We start from the raw sequence: 19,653 nt of genomic DNA on the forward strand, positions 1-19,653 counted from the left end.
CCTCAGTCTGGAAACTAGGGGGCTCGAGGGGAAACATCTCAAAAGGGGTCCTCCCGGTACTTTCTCTTCCCACCTCCTCAGCGTGTCATTCTGGGCACCCCCCCTCAGATGGGCCATGACCAGGATGGGTAACCGGAGGACTCTTAGGAGAAGTCGAGGCAGACCATAGGCAGCTTTATCAGTCTTGCCAGTTCTCTGATGTTAGATTCCCAGGTGAGGAAGTGGGCTCTGCTTGTTTCCATGCCACAATCCATGGGGCAAGTTACAGGGATTCAAGGAGACCTCCCAGAGAGCTGAGTGGAGGGTTTGGCCCTTGGGAATATCCGGGAAGACAACTAGAGGATTAGCAAACTTCCAAGGTACGCAGCACCCCCTCTCCCAGCCACTGTCCCCCTTCCTACTGTGGCTGTTGGGGAGGGAGTGACCGAATTCAGGCTTGTAGTTGTGGCCACCGAGTCAGAAGCTCTATGGAGAGATAGGAGGGGCCTCTCCATCCAAGGAGAGAGGCTTCGATTGGGTGGGGAAAAATCTAAGGCCCCAGGAGCAGCATGTAGGCTTCTGAGGTGACTGCTCCCGCTACCACTTCTTAATTCTGCACATTTGAAAACCTTCACATCTTGGGGTTCTCTGTGCTCCCTGCCCTGCTCTCTTGGTCCCGTGAAAGTCACCCCCAGAAAGATCCAGGGCCGGGAACAGACTCCCCCTGGCCAGATGCCCAGGCCCCAGCTTAAGGCCTCCTCTTGCCCCGAGATCTCAGATCAAATGGGGCAGTGGGCGGCGGAGGCGTCATTGGCCTTTAGGGCCTGTATGCGAGGGTGGGACCCAGAAACCGGCTCAGTCTAGTGGTGCCCTTGTCCTGAGCCTTTGCTTCTAGGAGGGGGATGACCAGGTGTCCCCACTCGCCACTTAGCAGCCATTTAAGGTTTGGCCTGCTTCCTCACCTTAGAACCCTCCCACCAGCAAGGGACTCCCTCCCTTCTGGAAGGAGCCCTCCCCCGAACCAGGGGGCTTCTGGTGGTTGTGTTTGGAGACCCCAGTCCCTGCCCCCAACTGCTGCAGAGGGAGGAGGAGGAGCTGGCTGCTGGACAGCCGACTCCCCCATCCTTGCTGGAGCAGGCCTTTTCCCCAGCCCGGGTTCAGCACGGGGCCCTGGCATGCTGGCGAGTATCTCTTGGCTTGAGAGCCTCCCTTCATCTTCCTCCCCCATTCCTGCTGTGTTCAGTGTGTGCTGCGTCTGCCACTGTGCTATAGCTGCCGTTGCCAAAAAAAGAACCTAACCCAGCAACAACCCTCCTCTTCTCCCCCCAGCCCCTCCCTGGAACAAACACCCTAAACCCGCTTGAGATGGTCGTGCCTACCCTTGGTGGCACCGACCGCAACTGCTGGCTTATTCGCAACTGGGACGTTGTCTTCACCGTTTTTCGTTTGCAATGCACTTTAAAATGGAAGCTGTTCTCTTTGAAAGTCTGTAAATGTCGTGTTCCCAAACTTCCTAAATAGGAACTCTGGACTCCTGATCGGGGCCCTGGGGACAGACAGTCTTGCCCAGGGCCTGGCTTAAGGATTGGGACTTGGGAAAGGGGTGGGGGGAAGGGGCAGGCCCAGGTAGTGTCAGCGCCAGATCGTTCGATTGTATGGCCCAGAGCCAAATGCCAAGCAGGTGGGGTGCTAGAAGGGTTCGGGTGGAGAGTAGAGGGAGAGAAGGATGGCTTCGTGGTACCCAACCGGCTGAGCGGAGGGTAAGCTGCATTCTGTAGGGTACATCATGGCCATTTACCCCGGGCCTGTTAGTGTTAAGAAGCCTGGCAACCTGCACCCTAATGGTCAACACTGGTTCCAAGTCGCCTTGCCCTCCGCAGGCTTCTAGGGTTCCGTGCCCAGAGTGTGGTTTTTCAATAGCTGGCAGAGCAGCATCCAGCTAAGGGGAAAACTTTGGTGTTCTTGGTGGGCACCGAGATGTCAAGAACCCGTCTGCTGCTTCACCGAAGCTGAGAAAGCTTTGATCTGAGGCAGGAGCGAGTCCTACACACACAGTCCAAAGCCTCTTAGGAAGGCTTTGCTTGTGGTCCGGGGCCTTTTAACCCCAGAGCTCCGACAGGGCCTGCTTTGGTGCGCCGGCACGGCCCCAGTTGGGAAGGAATGGCTTTCTCCATCGAGGGAAGTCCTTGGCCGAAGAGTTTGGTGCTTCCCAAGGTGGTCTATCCACCTGGATTTCCTGGCAGAGGGAAGGGACGGTGGTGGGGGAATCCCATCCGCTCCCGCTCCGAGCCCCAGCAGAGGGTTGGAGGAAAGTGGGAGAGAGAGAGAGAGAGAGAGCAGACAGCTGAGGGTTTCTCACCCTCTGAGCCAGGGCTGGGGGCTCTGGCTGGGAGCCTGAGGCTGGGAGAAGCAGGAATCGGTACTTCCTTCCATCCTGCTCGTTTCCTACCTGCCCGCGGGTTATTTATTTATTTATTTATTTATTTCTCTATCTGTCTGTGCCTGTGTATCTTGAGCTTTCCCGGGCACACCTGAAATAGCCCAGGAACGACCTCACCAGGCGGTTAGGGTGGCACCGCCATCATAACTCTCTCTCCCCACCCGGCTCATCCACCATCCTGGGCTGGAGGCAGACTCTGCAGATGCCTGCTTCCTGATGAGGGGAGGAATGCAGAGGGTAGCCAAGGGGAGAGGAGGTCCCTGGGGTGGGGTCAGCTGTGCCCAGGGAAGTCTGTGTCCTCTTTGGTCTTTTGTAAAGCTCTTTCTGCCCTTGTTTTTCACCCTCTGCTGTCATAAGCTTCTGGTGTGCTTCTTCGTGAGTTTTTTTTTTTAATTGTGTAACATCTGCTTTTGTCGTTACTGTGAAATTAAGGTGGCTTTTTAAAATTAAATGTTATCGCTCTTATCTCAGAGAATAAATTCCAAACAACCTGCTGGTCTCTGAGTTTTTCTTTCCCCCCACCCTTTACCTGACTGTTCGGGGAAAGGGAGGTGAGGGCAGGCCCCATAGGCGGGTTTGGAAGCCTGGGGGTTTTGGACTCGCACACTTTTGGGGAGGAGAGAGGGGAGACAGGGAGGCAAAAATGCCCTCACCCTGACAAGTGTCCGAAGTATTTGAGATCATTGGGAGAGAGGGCAGCCGGGGGTGAGGATGCTTCAGGGAGAGCGGGCATGTTGGAAGCATTTTGCTGCCTCCACGGCGAGAAATAGCACCCACAACCCCAAAAGAAATTCCATTCCATTCCCTGAGTCTCAGACTCAGCCAGGCGACCAGTGGGCACAGGGATGGGGCGTGAGGCAACTGAGAGGAACATCCAGGAGAGATAGCCTGTCCGATCTTGGGCTTGCATTTTCTTTGCTTTTTTCCCTCAGGAGGGAGGCAGACTCTGAGAGGATGAAGCAGAAGAGAGTCTCTCTGCTAGATAAGGCCTCTCCAAGGAGTCAGTCAGTGTGTGTCCAGCGTGGTGTTGGGGAGGGCTAGGGATGGGGGTCCGATCTGTTCCACCCACCCCCCGGATATCTTTCTGTCTGGCTCTGTCATGTTTCCTGCACTAAGCAGGGTAGCAAGTTCTATTTTGCAGCTCTGGAACCTGCAGGGATTTATTTAGCTATAATAAGAAGCCAATCGGCTGCTCCCTTCACTCCCCTGTTGCTCACATCAGCACAGTAACCTTTCGCTCCAGCAGTTGTCTGCCGGTCGTGGGGCTCAGCTTGACCGAACAGGTCACCTTGAGGGTTGAGCTGTGTCAGCCTGGCTGCTCCCCTTGGTCCCGTCCCCGGGTGAGGGGAACTCCCCCTCCCCTGTGCCCTGAGGCCCCTCCAGCCCCCCCTTTCCAATCCGGTGTTCCCAGGCAGCTTGCGAAGCGTATTTCCTCGGCTGTCTGGAGCCTTCTAGGCTGTGATGCCGGGAAGCGGATGTGGGCCGGTTTGAGGAGAGCATTTGGCATAGAGGAGGGCTGTAAGGGCGGTAGGGGGCTCGGGCTCTCCCCAGCTTCTCTTGGCCCCGGGGTTTCTCCTTCTGTCTTGGAGCATCTAGTTCTGCCCCAGCTTTATGTGCATCCACTGTGCCTTCCTCAGGGCCTCTTTCCCTACGGATTGTTCCTTCTCCGTTCTCTTACCTTGGTGGTGCTCCTCTTTCTTTGCTGAGTACCTCTGGAATTTGGGGTCGGGGGCAGGGTGAGTTGGTGGGTGAGAAGCAATGGAGAAAAGTCAGGAGATGTTAACTTGAAAATCCCTCCCGTGGGGTCAAGCGCAAATTCTCTGTCCATCCGCTGCTTGTCATGTGCACCCCCCTAACCACTCAGCCTTTGGGTCGCACAGTCCCTTCCCCTCTGGCTTCTTGAAATCACAACTGGCCCTGACCTGTGGCCGTCAGTAAGGCCGTAAGGGAAGCGGGGGGTTTCTGAGTTTGGCCCACAGAGTGGTGGATGCAGCAGTCTCAATTCCAGCTCCCTGACGGATAGTGGCCCCAGACTATGCCGGGGGGTGACCAGTTCCCTTTGGGAGCATGACGTCTCCCTCGAGAGGCCTTTTGTAGCCTGCTGCAGTGGCCAGTAAAGGTCCAAGGTCCAACTGGGCACTCCCAGGCTCAGGAGTGGCTCCGATAGGCGGTGGGGAGGCAGATTCCATCCCAGCCGCGCCAACCCAATTGCCTCAGTCCAGGTCAAGCCAACTTCCCTGGAAGGTGCCAACGGGCACTGAGTCATAGTTACAGTGGAAAAAGAGAGTCAAGCTGGCACCGTTGTCTAGGGGATGTCCTGAGGCCAGTGTCCTCTTGCTCTCTGCACACTGCCGGCATTCTCCTGCTCAGAGTGCGGGGGGCACGGGGGTGTGTGTTTGTTTGTATGTGTGTGCGTGTGAGTTCTTGTGTGTGGAAAAACTGACACCAACAGCTAATTGTGATCTCTCAGTCAGTCGTATTTATTCAGCACTTGCTGTATGCAGAGCACTGTACTGAATGCTAGGGAGAGTACAGTTTGAAAGAGTAGGTATAGACAGTCCCTGGCAGACAGTTGGGGTCCCAGACCAACTCCTATTTCCCTCCATTTGCTAACAGCCAGGCCTCTGTCAGCCACCTCATGTAGGGTCTCCCCTAAAGTTCAACCCTCTCACCAGCAATAGGACAGCCCTGCCCTATCCAAGCAGAGAGAGCAAGGCCCCATAAAGATCACCACCAAATTATCAGCTCCTCGAGGAAAGGGCCTTGGGAGTCAGAAGGTCATGGATTCTAATCCCGGCTCCGCCACTTGTCTGCTGTGTGACCTTGGGCAAATCACTTCACTTCTCTGTGCCTCAGTTATCTGTAAAATGGAGGTTGAGACTGAGCCCCACATGGGACAGGGCCTGTGTCTAACTCGATTTACTTGTGTCCACCCCAGCGCTTAGTACACTGCCTGACACATAGTAAGCGCTTAAATTTCTAGACTGTGAGCCCGTTGTTGGGTAGGGACCGTCTCTATATGTTGCCAACTTGTACTTCCCAGTCGCTTAGTACAGTGCTGTGCACACAGTAAGTGCTCAAATACGATTGAATGAATGAACACATACCATTATTATTATTATCATTATTACTAACTCCACAGTCCTCCCCCAAGCATTTAGTACAGTGCTCTGCACACCATAAATGCTCATTAAACATTATCAATCGATTGCTCTTCAGAGAGAAGCCAGGGGTAGGAAGCATTCTGTTGGCTGTGGGTTTTGAATGAGTCCGTGGGTCTGCCATTCCCCACAGCTCTGTCTTCTACCAACCTGGATTAAATTGGGTTATGAACAGCCCTTTAGCCGAGACCCGGGCATGAATCTCATGGTGACCCTGAGAAGCTTCCATGCCATGGAGAGACACAGAGTCAAGTTATTGAACATGTTTTGTGTGCAGGACACTCTACTGAAAGCCTAGGAGAGCATATTAGAGGTAAAAGATGCAGTCCCAGCCCTCAAGGAGCTTACGGTCTAACGGGGACTGGCAGACCCGATAAATTACCGATCAGAAGTGAAAGAAAAGAGGCCGATGAATAAGTGACTAAGTGCTTAAATAGTTGTTTGACCATTGATAGGTACGGAGGTAGTATGGATAGTTGAGAGAACAGAATCAATCAATCAATAATATCTGTTGAGTGCTTACCATAGAGTGCAAAACTCAATGCTTGGAAGAGGATAATACAAGAGTCCTGGTAGATAAATTCTCTGCTCGCAAGGAGCTGGTGGCCACAGGGAAAGAAAATGAATTGGGGAAAGTCTCCCTGGGGAAGATGGGATTTCAGGAGGGCTTCTCTGGGTCTCTTTGGTCCCGCTTCCCAGCAATAGACTCCTCTGCCCCGCCGAACCTGAGATCTAGAATCTTCGCTTTTCAGGGAAGTCTGTGCCTGGAGGGCACTCCTTGGCACGGTTTGTGTGGCTCAGTGAGCTGGAAGAATGGTCAATTTGAAGAGTCTGCATTAGCCCCAGTCGGTTTCTCCGGTTACAGTAGCATTGAAGAGCAGTCAGGCTCAGGAGCCTCAAGAATTATACTTCCTGGTGGAGGCCCTATTTTCCTTTTTTATTAGGATTATTTTTGCCTGCTGCCTGATTTTTTTTTAGACCCTGATAGGTGGTCTTGCAAGGGAGGGAAGCCATTAATCAGTCAGTGGTATTTATTGAGCACTTACTATGTCTAGAGCACTGTACTAAGTGCTTGAGAGAGCACAATATACCAGAATTGGTAGGCACGTTTCATAAAGCTTGCCATCTAGAGGTGTTAGTGTAATCCATCGTGAACGATTGGAAAAAAAGGTGAGTGTGTATGGGAGAGAGACAATGAAAATGAGGTGGGAGGGCGCAGTGACCTGTCGCCCCATCAAAGTAGAAGTGTGCTCTACCAAAGAACCTATAAGAGGAAGGACAGGTAGGATTTTTAGGTGAAGGAACAGTGGAGGGAGGGTCGGGAGGATGGAGCCAGCCAGCTAAAGGGCGTTGCTGATTGGAGGAGTTGTGGCTGTATTGCATGAAACTCCTGCCGTATTGGCTATCCATCGGCATGCCCTGCTCTCCAGGGAACCTCCCTTAAGTTTATGTGCTCCTGTTGCGGATTCCAGGCTAACCAGCCCCTCTTTTGCACCGGCTAATCCCATTATTTCCGGGGATAAAGACTGGATCTCAGTTGACTCCTTCCCCGGTGGAAATTGGGGAAGGTGGAAGTTTTCCTATTCTCTCCCACCCTTTTATTTTCAGCGTTGCATCGGGGCAGGCGGGAGGTGTGGGAAGAAACGGCAGTTGGTTTCGTTCTTCAGACTCCTTGACTTCGTCCTTCATTTGAAGTTTAGCTCACTGCAGTTGGCTGCATTTGAAGGCCGCAGGCTAAACGCGCATAACTTCCCAAATGAGGAATTTGGACTTTACCCTGTTGGACGAATTTGCTTTTAGGCATAAACAGTGCGAGAGTAGGAGAGAAGTCTACTGAGCATGTGCGGACATGGGCCCTCCCTGAATTTCCCAAGGACAGGCTGGAACAGGCAGGGCTCCGCGCTGGCAGAGTCTGACTGGTCCGGAGATGGAGAGCAAGGAGGATCAGATGGGAAGTTTGTTTGCAGCCCCTGAGCCAAACAAGCGAAAGAAACCTGGTTTTCTCTTCTTGCCCCCTTGGGCATCTTGAGGGCAGGAAAGGAGAGAAGGAAGTGTTACCCCATTAGGTGACATTGCATTGTGGGGGGAAGTGAAATTAGGGATGACAGTGGTCACCATTTTGGAGGGAGGCTTCTTTGGAGTCTGTGAATGGGAAGAGCAATAGTAAGAGCAAGCATCAGATGGGAAGTAGAATGAATCCTACAGGAAGAAACATCAGGATCACTAAGGGATGTACAATTGAATGTGCATACATACACATGTAACTGACAATGGGCATTGATGGGACATCGCTTGAGATGGCGTAGGGATTGATTTGTCTCGGGTTGTCGGGAGTTAATTGGGGGAGGCTCGCTGGGAGGATGGACGAGAGGACAGACAGTCCTGGGTTGGTTCCGAGTTAATTCTTGATGCTGTAGTTGGTCCTCGCTGAGGTATTTGGTGGAGAACTCGGCTCCTCCTGACCCTGACTATGCGTTTGTGGAGAACAGGGATTGTGTGTTTGGGTCAGGACACCCTTGGCGTTCCCTTTAGAGATTAGTCTCTTTATTTATGCTCTTTCTAATGCCTCCGTAATGCTCCTCGCTACCAGTGGGATCTGAGAACAAATACTCGACAGCCACGTCGTTCTCTAGAAAGGCAGTTGTAGCTTCTTTTCAGTTTGCTTTTCATCTGTAGGCGAGAGGAACCGTCCAGTTTCTTAACAGGGCTAAATTGTTTTCCTCCGGTTCGCCTTTGCCTCTTGGAGAGAGCCGGTTGTTTAGACACCCAGTAGTGGACCTGTGGCAGAATGAGTTTGAAATCTCTCAGCTGGTACGGTCAGAGGCGGTGTGGTCGGGAGGAAAGAGCCCGATGCAGGAAGTCAGGAGACCTGGGTTCTGGTCCCAGCTCTACCCCCAGCCTTCTGAGTGACCCTGAGCAAGGGTGGCCTTCTTTGCACCTCAGTTTCCTCATCTATAAAATGGAAATAAGGGTGACCACCTGTCTCACCGGGATCTTGTGAGGATAAAATAGCATAATTGATGTGAGAGTGGTTTGGAATAATAAAAGCACAATAAATTTGAAGCCAGGTATTATTATTATTATTAGAGGGCGTGAAATGACCTTGTTCCTTTAAATAAGGATGACCCTGGACTTCCTCAGTGAAAGTGCTTTGGGCCATGTGAGCTGGCAGCTGGTAATTAGCTGTAAAGCTGAGTGCCTGCCTTTGGCCTTGCCTCTCCAGCTGGGTGCTCTGAAGAATGGGGAAAATGAACTTGGCAATGGGCATGAAAGGCCCACAGAATAGCCTCCTCTTCCTTTGCCTCGCGTCCTCCACCGGTTGTTGTCTGTCGGAGATGAGCGTTTATCCAGTGGACCCCCATGCAAAAACCGCACCCGGGTGGGGACTGGGTGAACCATGTCCCAGGGCATCCAGGGGTCACTTGGGTAACTCCCTTTTGTGGAGCATTAAGGGGCAAATTGATTATCAGAATACAGTGCATTTACCATAGGATAGGGCGGTGCCAAGCCCCTGCCTGGCATGTCATTGTGCCCTGACCCTCGGCCCCTATTCCAAATCATTCGTATTTCCTCCCATCCCTTAGGGAGGCTTGGTACCGTTAACCCATTGAGCAGAGAGGTAAACTGAGGTGCCGGAAGGTTGAGGAACTGTCCCCAGAAGGAGGGCTTTGAATCTCTAGATTCCAATCATTAGCCTGACTTCACTAGGCCAGGCCTCTCCTCCCAAACCACTCAGCCAAACTACTGGAGTTTACTTCAAAGCTACCACAGATTAGCCCTGTGGTCGGGGTTATTTTGGGGCTGGGACTGTTTGCATTGAATTGCTTGAGCGTGAGGCCTATTTGTCTGGGAAGGGATTTGGCAGGTGAAAGAAGGATAGGTCACAAGTTCAGCTAAAACAAGGGGAGTGAGCGAGTTATGGAAACAGGAAGATTTCAGTCAGTCAATCTGTAGTATTGAGCATCTACTGGGTGACGAGCAATGTATTAAACCCTTGGGACAATTCAAGAGAAGGGGAAAAACCCAATTTTTGCCCTTGAGGAGTTTACAATCTAATGGGACCTGAACCCGGGTGCTAATCCCGGCTCTGCCACTTGTCTGCTGTGTGACCTTGGGCAAGTCACATCACTTCTCTGAGCCTCAGTCACCTAATCTGCAGATTGGGGATTAAGACTGTGAGCCCCATTTGGGACAGGGACTGTGTCCATCTTGATTAGCTTATATATACACCCCAGTGCTTAGTTCAGTGCCTGGCACATAGTAAGCGCTTGACAAATGCCATAAATGTTGCTACGCCTTACCAACTGAGGAGACCCAATGTTAATTAGGTATCCATTTTCTAGGCTTGTACATCTATCTGCTTTTCTGTCTGCCACCTTCTCTCAGTACCTATCTGCTTCCTGCTTCTGTGTTGGCTCATTACTTTTAAGATTAATGTGGAGGCCCGCTTATCAATCCACATGTGGCATTTATTGTGCACTGGCTGTGTCCGGAACTACGTACTAAGTGTTTGGGAGGGTACAACGGAAATAAAATACAAGGTCCCCGCCCTTAGGGTGCATACATCGTATTTATTTTACAGTCTGCATTCTTCACTCTTTACTGACAAGCAGACAGGTGTATTTGTGGAGTCCCAGCTCTTGGTGCTCCTGATGACTGAAATAGTGATGCGAGCCAGGGAAGGGCATTTCTGGGCTGAAGTTCCAGGGTGCCCGACTGTGATTCTCCCTAGGATTGGAATAGTGATGTGTGCCAGGGAAGGGTATTTCAGGGCTGAAGTTCCAGGGTGCTGGAGTATACTCACTGTTTGGACTCTTCTTCCTATCCCCGCCAGCCTGTAATGTTTAATTTAGAATTTCCCAACTTTCACGGAAGTAAATCTCCCCTCCTGAGCCGAGCGGCCTCCTGGGGCACAGGACGCCTTGTGCGGTAACCCATTTCCTGGGAAGAGACTGCACTCGGGTCAGAGGAAGACGTACTACCACCCAACTCTTCCGTCTCACTGCCCCGGATGGTGGGATCGTGCAGTGGACAAAAGAAAAGGTCCTTATTATATGCAGACCCAGCCGGGAAAGAGAAAATGTTGCCATGGCAGAGATAATGTAGCCAAGATGATGTTTTGGAGACTGTTTCTCTCTCTCTGTGCCTCAGTTCTCTCATCTGCAAAATGGGATGCCTTTTCTCCCTTCTGCCTAGACTGGGAACCCCATGTGGAAACTGATTACCTTATATCTACCCCAACATTTAGTGCAGTGCTTGGCACGTAGTAAGTGCTTAACGAATACCACAGTCATTATTATCATTGATTATTACATATTTTCTGGGTCTCCAGAGCAGGGCCTATCTATCACTGACTGGGATCCGATCTGCAGGCTGGGCTGGGCTCCTGGAGCAAAAGTAGCTCTGCAAAGAGGCTTAAACTGAGAGTCAGCCCAAGCCACATCCGCTGAGGTGAATAAGCAAGGAGACGAGAGATGAAAAGGCAGAATCTGTGATCCCAGATAACGTCAATCGATACTATTTACTGAGCACCTTTTCTGTGCACATCACTGCACTAAGCAGTTGGGAGAGTCCAATAGAGTTAGGAGACATGATCCCTGCCCTTGAGGAGCTTATAGTGTAAAGCGGGAGACAGTAAAGTAAATTACAGGTGAGTGGAAACAATAGAGTTTTAAAAAGTGCAGTACGGGTTAGATGTGTGAGGACCCAGAGAAAGTCTGAGAGGATGACATGACCCATGTTGGAGGGGGTAATCTATAAATTGGACTTCTTCCTTGTCCGAGGGCCATCTGGTTTACCTTGCTCAACCCCGGGTTGAACTCGATCAAGACTGACCTCAGATCCCCAGAATAATAACGGTGGTATTTGTTAAGTACTTACTATGTGCCAAGCGCTGTCCTAAGCAATGGGATAGATACAGGATAATCAGGTTGGGCACAGGGTCCCCTTCACCCATCTTCCCACCCCTTCCGGAGGCCAGAGCTCAGGGTCTTAACAAGAAGCCTCATCTTTCTTCCCTCCCCAAGGGACTCTTGGAGCCCAACCTTACCGCCCAGCTTGGTGTTTTCCATAGAAAAGAAGTTGTGCATTGGTGGGACTCTCAGGGAGAAGCTAGACAGGCTTTTTATTTGAAACAAATCTAGCCAGTTGAGATGGGCAGACCCAAGAGATGTGGAATGGGTGGATACACGATGCGTTTCTGTCGGCCTGACGGTTTTTCTCTGAGAGTTTTGGTGTCTCCCCATCTCCACAAACCGGAATCTTCTGTGTTGCCTATTAGGAAGCACTTGTGGGGACGGGGGTGTTGATGGAGGAATGAGTCACCCCCAATGCCCAACATCCCACTGCCCCGCGATGAACCTCACAGCCTCTCTGGGGTGGCAGGGGGTCATCTTTCCAGCCCCTGGGGAGACAGCTGGAAGACTGAGGGAGCACCCCATCCCCAGATGGGGCTGGACGAGGGTCCCACAGCAGCCCGTGCTCATGATCTCAGACCCTCGCATTCCTTCCAGGAGCCAGGCTGAGATAAATGACGTCTTTGGGCTCTGGCAGCTTCTGCGTATCAGCTGAGAGCAGGTTGTCCCTAGAGGAAAAACATTTCTCTCGGGATGATGTATGGGCTCTCGGAGGCAGTGACTGTTCCAAAACAGCCACTCGGTGAGGTCCCGGAGACTTTTCCTATTTAGGATGTGGCCTGGCCCTGGGCAAAGCTCCTCTGTAGTGAGGGCCGGGCTGGGTCGGGCTCCCGAGGTGTCTCGGCTGGAGGGAGAATGTGGCTTGTCACAGGGCGGCCTGTTGAATCAATCCAGCGTCTCTGACCCCCTCTGGGAAGGCGTGGGGGGAGGCGCTCGTACGTGGGCTGACCACCCTGGATTTAGAGCCCCAAAAGGGATGGAGAAGGACTGTCAGCTCCCCTGCAGAACATCAGGCCTCAAAAAGACCTCACTGATCGTTCCGGGATAAGCTCCGTGGGAGAGCTTGAGGAAATGCTGACTGTTGTCAGAGAAGCTCGTTGTGGACAGTGCCTGAGTCTAACTCTGTTGAATTGTACTCTCCCAAGCTCTTAGTGTAGTACTCTGCATGTAGTAAGCACTCATTAAATATGATTGATTTTTGTTAAGCGCTATATGTCAAGCACTGGGGTTAGAAGCTATACAGTAAGGTCGGACAAGGTCCCTGTCCCACATGGAACTCTCACTTTGAGGAAGGAGAACAGGTATCTTATCCCCATTTTAAAGATGAGAAAACTGAGGTACAGAGAAGTTAAGTGACTTATCTAAGACTACACGGCAGGCAAGTGACAGAGCCGGGATGCACCTCATGTCTCAGAACCGTGAGCTTCCCCCGTCCTGTGGGGGAATTGTTGGGTCCAGAATTGAAATCCCTCACGGAGCTTCCGGAATCACTTCTGTGTCGTCGGGTCAGGCTCTGCTTTCATACAGCTCTCCCTTGCTCCACTCCTGGGCCTGAATCTATGTTTGTTATCTCCATGTCAGACCTTTTGGCTTGGTGATACTTTACTCCCTTCTGAAATCACTTCTCCAGAAGTCCTTTCCTGATTCATTTCCATTATCCTATTCTCCTCTTTACCTTCCAATTTCCACTTCACTACTTCTGAGTCGCTTAAATCCTTTGACCCTCCCGCCCCTCCATTGTCCATACCTTTACACTGTATTGCTTCCTCCTACCTCTAATGTAGGAGAACCGGGATTATGTCAATAACTCTATTGTACTCTCCTAAGAACTTAGTGCTTTGCACAGAATAAAGGCTTACAGTACCTTTCCTCCCTCTACCTTTCCTCCCAGGGCAGCAGGGGCCATGGGAGCCGTACCCCTTCCCAGTCCATCAGTCATATTTATTGAGTGCTTACTGTGTGCAGGGCACTGGACTAAGCACTTGGGAAGGTACAATATGTTAGAGTTGGTAGACACAATCCCTGCCCACAAGGAGTTTACGGTCTATGGGAGAGACGGGCATCTCCCTCCCTCTACCCAAGCCGCCACCATCATCCTCAACAACCACCACAGCATTGCGTGGGTGTGTAGTACTGTGCTTGGTGCTTAGGGGCATACACAACGCACACACCCGAACCTCAAGAACCTTGTAGTCTTAGGAGGTGGTGGAGATGATAGGACACAGGATGCTAATTATACAACAGATTAAAGATTAAGACCAAAGAGTCAGCAATTAAACATAGAACGAATGAACATTCTTCTGAGTGCTAAGGTGGCTGATAACCACACTCCATGGCCAAGAGTTTGTCCCTTCCCTTGACTTGCAGCAGGATAAATGAGGTTAATCCTGACAGCTGGTTGGAGCAATTAGCTCTTCTAATTCAGTCCTCCCTCTCTGTCTCTGACCGTCTGTATACACTATCTATTCAGGACATATTCACATCTGTCTCTTAGCTCTACCGATATGTGCTTAGAGGTGTGAGTCATTTGTTTTCCCTGCAGTTCGTTTCTTTTCCTTCATTTTTTTCTTCCCTGCCCAAAGGAAATATTTGTTTCGGTGCCCTGTTCATTAAATTCCAGAGTTTATAACTGTGTGATTACTCTCTCCCTCTCCCTTTTGCGTGTGCGCGCACACACACACTCACTCTCTCCCTCCTTCTCCCTCTATTCCTCCCTTCCTCCTTCTTAAGAAAGGGAAGAATCAGATTGTTTTTTAGATCAGGAAACCTCTGCATCCCTTCTGGTTTTGCCTAAGGATTGTGGGGAGTAAGAGGTGGACTGGACTAAGGTAAAAGAAGCTTCACTTGTTTTTATGAATGGGAGTAGCCAGGAGGAATTACACCTGTTTATTCAGGGAGCTGCCACAGGGCTAGGCTTGAAGGAGCCCAACTCCAGGGCACTGGGGCCTCCCATCTACTTGTCCCTGTCCTGGAGAAGGCAAAGGGAATTTGCGTTGGTGGGAATTTGGAGGTGGTAGGAGTGGCTCTTTCCCCTTTACTTTGCCATTACCCACAGTTCTTACCTCTCACTGTCCATCAGACCTCAGCAACAAATGCTTTGCAAGGGTTTCTGGATGAGGGAGCTTGAGAATAGGGGACAGAGGAAAATATCCAAGGTTGATCCACCGGAAGTGCCGAGTGTCGGTTTCTGAGGCTGAGAGCACCCATGTGTACATGTACTCACACACGTGTGATGTTAGAAGCCAGCGCTGTCACTGTGGCTCTCCTGTGAGTTGGTGGCTGTTAGCTCTCGCCTCCTTCCCTGCCCCCGGAGCGACACCCTGGAAGATTGTGTTTGCAAGCTCTCTTGACAAAGCTCCAGGCTTCTTGGGTCGCTGTTGACCTTTTTTTTTTTCCCTCTAATGAAATTGGTTGAGCGCTTACTATGTACCAGCCACTGTACTAAGCACCAGGGTAGATACAAGGTAATCAGGTTGGACACAGTCCATGTTCCACTTGGGGTTCACTGTCTTAATGAGGTAGCCGAGGCACAGGAATGTTAAGTCACTTGTCCAAGGTTACGCAGCATATAAGTGGTGGAGCCGGATTAGAACCCAGGTCCTTCTGATTCTCAGGCCCGTACTCCATCCACTGTTGGTGAAATTGCTTAGCCCAGCCACTCCAACAGGTCGCACGGTCTTCACCACTCCAGAAAACTACCCCGCCGACCCATGTCCCAAGACTAGGCGCGGTCTCTGGATCGTGAGGCCGAGAGAGCCCGTCTGCCTGGTGGATCTCCGGAAGAGCCGGGCTGAAATGAGTGGCCGAGCCTGTTCCGTCCCTTGTAGCCCCCTGCCCGATTTCTGAGGCTTTCTCATCTCTTGCATATCACCCTGTAGTCTCGAAAAGGTTGGGTGGCAGAGGGGGAAGGGCTCCTGTCAGGAGCAACCTACCACCCCTCCCCATTGCAAGGGCCTTAGCTGCTGGCTGGGGGCCCCAAGGAGAAGCCTCTAAGAGCCCCACCCTCACTCTGTTGGCACTCATTTGTTATTGGCCTTAAGTGTGCTGAATGGAGTTGTGGCGGTCTGTGTTGCCACTGGGCTTTGGGTCCAGGTGCCTTGAGACGGCCAGGCTGGAAGTGAACCAGTGTGTGGAACTGGGCTTCTCCATCTGTCTCTTCGCTGCCCTTCCCAACTGGCCAGAGCCCAGAATCGCCTCCTCCTTCCGGGACTGGAGGCAGCTTTCTCCGATCCCTGCAGCACGCTGTTCTTTTCCAGCCTCGCCGGCGATCTGCAGCAACTGGTCTTTCTGTAGGGCCACTTTAAAGGGGTCGTGTTTCTGAGGGGTGCTCTGAGACCCTCACAATGCCTCTCCCACTCCACTGTACTCCCACCTTATTTTTGAGTGCCAGCTAAGGCAAGCAGGAGACCCCGGCCCCCCTCCCTCCACCCCACCCGCTGGTCTATCATTTCCCTCCTCGCCTCGCTCCTAGAGGAAACCATGGACCCTCTCTGGGAGTTGGCTCGGGCCTGTCTGCCAGCCTGGCCGGAGAGCAAGGCCTTGTCCCCGCCCCATCCTTCCCCTTGACCTGCCGGACTTGAACACAGTGCTCAGGACTCACCGCCTCTCCCTGTGGTTGTCTTTCAGGCTCCGGCGTGAACGGCCTGGAGGAGCCCAGCCTGGCCGCCAAGCGTCTAAGGGGCACACCCGAGCGCATCGAGCTGGAGAATTACCGCTTGTCTGTGCAGCAGGCTGAGGAGCTGGAAGAAGTCCCAGAGGAGACTCTGGCTGAGCACAACCTGAGCAGCGTGCTGGACAAGGGGGAAGAGGAGGACGTGGGCAGCAGGTCAGTAGGTGGCCTGGACCAGGCCCATTCCCTCCTCCACCTTCAGGCTCGCCTGCTCTTCTCCCACATCACTGTGGCCGGGGGCCCAACAAGCCCTGCCACCGTGGAGCAGAAACAATGGGGCACCGGGGCCTTTGTCGGAAGCTCCCAGGCTAATCTTCCAAAGCAGAGACAGTTGGCCCTGTCGAGTTTGATGTTCCCTGGGGCATTTCCGCGTGCCGTTCGTCAGGCAGCCGCCCAGCTGGGAGCGACGGCTCAGAAACCATCCTCGCGGCAGGTCATGGGTCTTTATTTGTTTGGTGTGCACCTCCTGGGGTTTCTTAGGGGTCAGACACCACCCCCACTTTGTACACAGGATCAGGGCTGCCTCCTTACCCCCACAGTTTCCTGCCTCTTCAACCATTCCACCTCCAGCCCCTTCAAAAACCCGACGCAAAAGTGAGGCTCGAAAAAAAAATCCACCTTCGAGCAGTAGGTGAGATAAGAGGCTCGGGAGGGGAAGCAGCCTACTTCCTGGAATCCCAGAACCTAACCCACCATCAGAGGATGGTCCGGGGAAGAAAGGCCGGCTGGGGCTCATGGCCTTCTTTCTTGGCCTGTCAGGGAGAGGACAGTGAAGACCTCGCCAGGGGCTGGGAAGTCATCTGTGCTCACCTTTCCAAGAATAACTGGACAGACCTGGGAGTCTGGGAATGAGGAGGGGAAAGGCAAAGAGAGGGATGCCATTTTGGGGGGTAATTATTTGCCAGGCAGGTGAGCAGGTGCGAGGGGCGGCGGGGACTCTGATTCTGTGGATTTCACTGTTCCCCAAACCAGATTAGGACTCTGCTGTTGTAATGAGCACAAACTCTGTTCCCGTCATCAGCTGCCTGCCATATTTAGCAGGGGCTAATCAGCTCCCCGAGAACCCCAGGGCTGTGGAGAGGTGCACAGAGGGCTCCTCTCTAAAGCATCGATGCATGTAGCAGCCACCTCAAGAGAGAAGGGAATTCCCCTCAAGAAGTGCAGGCTGAACCCTCCAAGGCTTGTTCCAGGCGAGACAGTTCTACTTGTGGAACTTTGTCCAGTGGGCTTTCCTCCCAGGGTATCCGGGCACCCCTTCCTCACAAGAGCAGGACACATGCTCATTTCAGAGCATTTCCAGTCTAGGGTGACCATTTCATCCTGTTTTCAGCTGGTCCGTCTCACCTCTGGAGTCGATTTGGCCCCAGACACCTTTGTGTCTGGTCATTTTGATTTTCAGCCCTCAGCCTCCTTTCACCTCTATCTCCACTCCTGCCACCAGGTTCCATGGTTTGGATGGGAGCACCTTTTTTTCTGGGGATCTGAAGCAATGGGGGGAATTAGATGCTCTCCTTCCCTCTCCCCACAGCTCAGCCACTCTAGGTACTGCAAATTTCCACAGAGCACCTTTTAAATATGTGTCCCGATGACACTCTGACATGATAGCACGTAAACATACGTAACCTGTGCCTGTTGCTTGTGCAGAAATGGGGTCAGCAATTCTGTGGTGCTCTCAGTGGTTGCCCTTCTCCAGAATATTATCAGGCCGGGAAAATTGGCTGTCAAATAACCTAGGGGCGATGAAGTCCTCGTAGCTTTTTCCCACTCATTTGGACAAGTCCACAAGGTTGGGTGGGTCTTACTGAATATCTTCCCTCCAGAAAAAAAAAATGTAGCGTGATCCTAAAGGCTGGGGGCCTGGGCTTCTGGTTTGCTGCCATCCTGAATGTGCAGGCTGCATTCCGTTCTATTTTGAGGGGACTGGGTGTACGTGCTATGAAAGAAGAACAGCGGGTACTCTCGGGGGTATTGATGACCCGTCAGGGTCGGGATGTTGGTTGTCCCCTTCTGCCTGTGGTCCGTGCAGTCTGGGACTGTGATCCAAAGAGTCCGTGTGACGGACCTTCGCCTGACCCTGTATCTTCATTTGTGTCATCCGTGCTCCTGGGGACCCTGAAGGAGCAGTCCCCTCTCACCGTCACTTCTTCTTCACCCAAAAGAGCAAATCTTGCCCTTTTTCTCTTCCTGTCCTGCCCACTCGTCCCCAGGGATTCCTTCAGAAGAGCCCTGGAGTTCTCCGCTCTTTTCCCATCTCCTCCCTGGTCACCTTAGGTGGTTCTGACCCGATCTGTGTGTCTCTCCCCAGCACAAGGCATCCTAAAAATTACTGGGCAAACAAACTCCAAGCTAGAGCGAGAGAAAAGTTGGGGGGGACAGAAAACTGCTCATCTCTGTCTTCTAGAGCGAGGCCTCTCCCTCCCATCTTGGTGATTCAAAAAGGTGCAGAACTGCAGTTTCCCAGCAGTCTGGCTTCTAGTCAGATTCCGGGGTTTACATGAGGCAAGAGGGAATATTCACATTCGGGTTTATGTGCCCTAAGCCCCCTCTCGAGCCTCCACTCATCTGCTCTTAGATCCCCACTCCCCGTTTCTACTTGTGTCAAACAAGACTGAGTGTTGGCCCCTTCTCTGCTCCCCATTCTCTCCCTCTCGTTCACCCCGTCTGCCACTCCTGCCACCCCAGGTTCTGAGGTCTTCCTTCCCCACCCCCCAACACCGAGCCCTCTTCACCCTCTGCAAAATTGTGTTTTGGCCCGTCACTTTAATTGTGTCTCTCCTGCCTTGTCTACAGCAGTTCTGAGTCTGAGATGGAGGAAGAGGAGGAGGAGGAGGATGAAGAGGAGGAACTCCAGCTGCCCACCTCTGACCTGGGTGGCGTGCCCTGGAAGGAAGCCGTGCGTATCCACGCTCTCCTGAAGGGGAAGAGTGAGGAGGAACTGGAGGCCTCGAAAAACCATGAGCTCGGAAATGGGGAGGAAGAAGAGGAAGAGGAGGAGGAGGACGAAGAAGAAGAGGAGGAAGAAGAATCTAGCGAAGGTTGGTCAAGCCAGGTCCTTTCCTAATTTTGAACCGCCCGCTACTGAGAAGAGATCTGATTGTGGTGCACTTTATTAGACTGTGAGCTCTTTGAGAGCAGGGAATGAGTGTCTTGTAAGAAAGGTGCCTAATTCTCAGTGGGCCCTCAGTAGGAGCCACTGATTGACTGGCGGCCGAGCCCTTGCCGAGGGCTCTGTGGTGGGTGAGGACTGACCATCGGCCTCGAAGGAAGCGCAAGAGTCGTATTTTCCGTCCCTGGGCTGCTCTGGCACCTGGGAGGGTCAAAGGGACCAGCCAAGCTGGCTAAGACAGGCCAAGGAACCAGGGCTGCTGTGGCCCTGGAAATAGAGTGATGGGTTTTCTTGGGTGACTGAGTGTGCAACCAGGTGCTTGCTCTGGCCCCTCGCTTCCCATGGCAGTTACCTTTCTTCACCTCTGCACTTGGGTCTCCTGA

The 19,653-nt window shown here is 52.4% G+C and overlaps 1 protein-coding gene across 16 annotated transcripts in view; it reads left to right on the forward strand.

Moving 5' to 3' along the window:
- MICAL3 (microtubule associated monooxygenase, calponin and LIM domain containing 3) overlaps positions 1 to 19,653 on the forward strand; it is a 134,121-nt gene that overhangs the window by 78,943 nt on the left and 35,525 nt on the right. For 15 of the 16 annotated variants that reach the window (XM_038741181.1, XM_038741180.1, XM_038741188.1 and 12 more), the window contains 2 exons: positions 16,122 to 16,320; positions 18,955 to 19,199. In XM_038741181.1, coding sequence (XP_038597109.1) covers positions 16,122 to 16,320; positions 18,955 to 19,199 — 444 coding nt within the window. The remainder of the gene's footprint in view (positions 1 to 16,121; positions 16,321 to 18,954; positions 19,200 to 19,653) is intronic. The other variant, XM_038741184.1, reaches the window with a different exon arrangement.

Source organism: Tachyglossus aculeatus (assembly GCF_015852505.1).
Source record: "Tachyglossus aculeatus isolate mTacAcu1 chromosome 12 unlocalized genomic scaffold, mTacAcu1.pri SUPER_6_unloc_1, whole genome shotgun sequence".
Classification (NCBI taxonomy): domain Eukaryota; kingdom Metazoa; phylum Chordata; class Mammalia; order Monotremata; family Tachyglossidae; genus Tachyglossus; species Tachyglossus aculeatus.